Source organism: Etheostoma spectabile, chromosome 15 (genome assembly GCF_008692095.1).
Source record: "Etheostoma spectabile isolate EspeVRDwgs_2016 chromosome 15, UIUC_Espe_1.0, whole genome shotgun sequence".
NCBI lineage: Eukaryota > Metazoa > Chordata > Actinopteri > Perciformes > Percidae > Etheostoma > Etheostoma spectabile.
In genome coordinates, this window is record NC_045747.1 from 4,854,192 (window position 1) to 4,855,869 (window position 1,678).

General features: G+C 43.4%; 1 protein-coding gene across 10 annotated transcripts in view; it reads right to left on the reverse strand.

The window, feature by feature from the left end:
• The window catches only part of fbf1 (Fas binding factor 1), a 13,801-nt gene that overhangs the window by 4,830 nt on the left and 7,293 nt on the right, over window positions 1-1,678 (reverse strand). For 6 of the 10 annotated variants that reach the window (XM_032537742.1, XM_032537743.1, XM_032537741.1 and 3 more), the window contains 5 exons: window positions 806-988; window positions 660-700; window positions 523-570; window positions 300-431; window positions 80-180 (listed from right to left, as the gene is read on the reverse strand). In XM_032537742.1, coding sequence (XP_032393633.1) covers window positions 80-180; window positions 300-431; window positions 523-570; window positions 660-700; window positions 806-988 — 505 coding nt within the window. The remainder of the gene's footprint in view (window positions 1-79; window positions 181-299; window positions 432-522; window positions 571-659; window positions 701-805; window positions 989-1,678) is intronic. The other 4 variants (XM_032537746.1, XM_032537744.1, XM_032537751.1 and 1 more) reach the window with 2 other exon arrangements.

Consider the following 1,678-nt stretch of genomic DNA (forward strand, 5'->3'; position numbering starts at 1 on the left):
GTGTGTGTGTGTGTGTGTGTGTGTGTGTGTACGCATGCTAAAACAAAGAGTGGGTGTATGTGGTTGAGGAATAAACTACTTGTGTGTGTTCTCCATGAGTTCCATATCCTGTTTATGTCGCTGCTGGACAGTCTCTAGCAACATTTGGCTTTGCTCTCGCTCCAGTTGCAACGTCTTCACCTAGACAATAACACACAGGAGTTTCAAGGTTGTGCATGTACATGGGGGAAACATAGGAAGGGAATTTGGGGCGGCAGGGAAGGTTATTATTTGTTTCCCTCTCATCAACATTAATGTACCTGTCCCTCCAGTTGGATGATGCGAGCCTGTAAAACTGGATAATCTCCAGGTTGCTGCTCTCTCTCTTTGAGTCTCTGCGGGACCCCTGCATCCACAACACCCCCGAGACACAGCAACTGAGACTGCATCATCTTTAGGAGAAGAGTAATTAAGTCAAACACAAACCAGGCGATAAATGTGTTCTAACACTTTGAATGAAGTGGTGACGTTGATGTTCCTAACCTGCTGTTGTAGAAGCAGCTGCTGCAGACTGTCTGCTGAAAGTGTCACCTTTTCAGAAGATATGGAAAGGATTTTGAAAAACAATATGATATGATCGCCCAAATTATGACAACCTTATTACAAAAAAGCATGCATACCTGTTGTTGGACAGCAGTTGATGTATTTTGCTGTGGAACGGCTGGAAAATAAAGCGAGTATGAGTAGTCATCATATTGACCTGCTCACATTAGATATAAAGCAAATAGTGAATACTGTATCTAAATATTACCGCAAAATTACCTACACCACATTGAGCCAGGTGATATAGTAGAGATAGGGTTGAGCAACTCCAGCTGACTGGGCCCTCTTTGCACCCCGGATCCATTATTGGATGGTAGGTGATGAGGTTGGGACTGAGGCTGGGGTTGGGTGTGGCTAATGCTAGCAGCATGGACTGGGAAAGGACCTGTAAGTTGAAGAGGGCAATCTGAGGGATGAGACAATCCACTGCGGTGGATTTAAGGGGTAAGGGGGAATGGAATCTGTACGAGAGGAGGAGCAGAATGTGTGAACGATTATGGGCGTGACGTGGTACCAGGTTGAATGAGGTCTCAGCTGTGGGTCTAGTAATGGTGTTTTTCCATCAATGTTGCCTGCTCGATTTGCCTCAACACGACCGCGGTGTCCCGTCCTCCCTTTTACACTGCAGATTAGTACCGCGTCATGAGGGGAGCTGTGGCTGCTCGTCCTATCAGGTAACGGCTGTGCCCTAACGCTACACACACACAGAACGTCGAAGGTGTGTTGCTTTTGATCCTTGGCATGTGACTGTTTGCCAGAAGACAAATTAGTTTCAAAAGAAACTGGAGGCAGCAAAAAAAACAACCGATTGCTAAAAAACTTAACCCTTGTGTTGTCCTCCCGGGTCAAAATCTGACAAAAATTTGAATTTGTTGTCCCTTTTTCAGACTTTTTTTTTTTAGTTTTCACTAACACCACCTTGCTACGACTAGTTTTACACTACTTTTTGGTCAATAACCGACATTTATATAGAATTATACCTAATATTTGAGTTTAAAAAGCAGAAATTATGAATTATTCTGACTAATAGTTGAAATCAAAGGAATGTACAGTTGACTTTCGTCAGAAATGAAAGTGATCAATTGTATTTGCAAAG